The sequence below is a fragment of the Ceratosolen solmsi genome, unplaced genomic scaffold, assembly GCF_000503995.2.
Source record: "Ceratosolen solmsi marchali unplaced genomic scaffold, CerSol_1.0 scaffold13, whole genome shotgun sequence".
NCBI lineage: Eukaryota > Metazoa > Arthropoda > Insecta > Hymenoptera > Agaonidae > Ceratosolen > Ceratosolen solmsi.
Window position 1 is genome coordinate 5,293,156 of NW_011948418.1, and position 1,949 is coordinate 5,295,104.

Below are 1,949 nucleotides of genomic sequence, written 5' to 3' on the forward strand. Positions count from 1 at the left end.
TTTTGTAGCAAATTGCTGACCGGTGGCTTGCGATTGATTTAAAAATCTTATATTATTAGAAATAAACTGGGATAACATGCCTCAACAATATAATACAAGAAGTTCAAAGTATTAATATTTAAGATAAAGAGTACTCGATGTTTAAAGATCAGTAGCAAAAGTATTCGTGAATTGTGAAGAAATTATGAATGAAATGATGATGTATGATACGAAAATGTCAACAGAGAAATAGAAGAGAATATTCATTCATAGATAAATATCAATTGGATAATAGGGAAACTTTGGATGTTTTCTTCGATTTTGATCGGACGAGTCAATCGAATGTCATTCGAGTTAAATTAAATGCTACGAGAGATTTTGAGATTTTGAGGATAAACAATGGAACAATTCGGCAAACAATTTGCCTATTAAGAAAGCCAAAGAGATAAAATAAAAAATAAAAAAAGCAGTAAAAATAAAATCCTGCAAATATGTGTTCTTTATTGTTAACTTTTTCCGAATGATGAAAGATTAATGAAAGAAATGAAAATATTTTAAAAGATTTTTCTTACATTTAACTCGGTAGAATGTAATCTAGAATATAATTGTATTTCAAATATAATTCTTTGAATGAAAATATAATTATATTTTTTTTAATTAGAGATGTTCAATTTATAAATAAAATGAGAACAGCATCCATGCACATATTAATATAAATATTAATCTATATTTATATATTTCATGCAAAATTCCTTGTAATAAGTTTTTTCTTTCGTGCATAAATAAATTTAATTCTATAAACTAAAACATACCTCCTTGTTTCCCTAACATATATAACTAAATAATATATTTTTATTTATAAAAATAATAAATAAAATTAATACGTTTATATAATCTGTAAATTTGTTTTATTGTCTTGAATGAAATACAGTACGGAAAAGTCATTACATAGGTTTTATCTCGTTTTAAGTAGTTAATTAATTGAATTGTAATATAATGAAACATGGATTAAAACGACGAGCAGAAGGTAATTAGTTGATGTTATAAGAGTACGAAACAATCAAGTGAGGAAGAGCGAATGAAAATAAAAAAAAAAAAAATAACAAAAACAAAAATAAAATTTAAATAAACAAAAATTTAAAGAGAAGACTGTATATTGAAATACATCGTGAATTGCTCAAAGAATTCAATGATCAAAGATGCGAGGAAAATAAATTGTCGAATGCCTATGAACGAACGATAAACTATATCAGAATAGAGTTGAAGAAGAAAGTAAAATCGGGACTGCAGACAGATTCCAGACTAAGAACTTTTGTTAGAAAATGCATTGTAGAAATTGCCGAAAAATCTGTTTCATTCATTTGAAATATCTATAAAGTATTTTCAAGACATTTAATAATGACGATTAAACTAAGCTAACCATAGTTAATATCGTATGCCAATAATATATTTTATACATTATATATACATTATTAATAAAAATTTCGTTATCTTACCGTAAAGAATAGTGCGATACGTGGCAACGATATTTTTAATATTTCGTAATGTAGTTTACGATAAATGCTCATCGACTCCGTCAAGCTTCACTTTTAGCTAATATTACAATGATACAGAGCACGACATCTTCTTTAGTAATATTAATCGGGAAGAATGAATAATAGCCAAGTCAGTTAGTTGTTAGATGTTGGATGATTTCTTTGCGCATCTATATTTGCACAGGGTTGGCTCACTATTTTACAAGCTTATCCCCAATTTAAACTCAATATATTGGTCAACAGAAGCAGTGGTTGGCGGACAGGGGGGAAGGTGGCAGGGTATCGCGAGCGAGTGAGACTGAGCGTGAGTGCGAGAGGCGGGGGGAGACAGTGGGATAGGGGGTAGTAACAGGATAAGGGGTGAGAGATGGTGGGATGACGGGATGGTGGGATGGTAGTGGTTGGGATGGTGATGGTGGTGGTGGTAGTGAGGCG

General features: G+C 29.8%; 1 protein-coding gene across 1 annotated transcript in view; it reads left to right on the forward strand.

Annotated features, from left to right (window-relative positions):
* The first annotated feature begins 1,889 nt into the window (after positions 1-1,889).
* Positions 1,890-1,949, forward strand: part of LOC105360395 (chymotrypsin-2-like) — an 86,511-nt gene continuing 86,451 nt past the window's right edge. The window contains exon 1 of the mRNA XM_011497290.1: positions 1,890-1,941. Coding sequence (XP_011495592.1) covers positions 1,890-1,941 — 52 coding nt within the window. The remainder of the gene's footprint in view (positions 1,942-1,949) is intronic.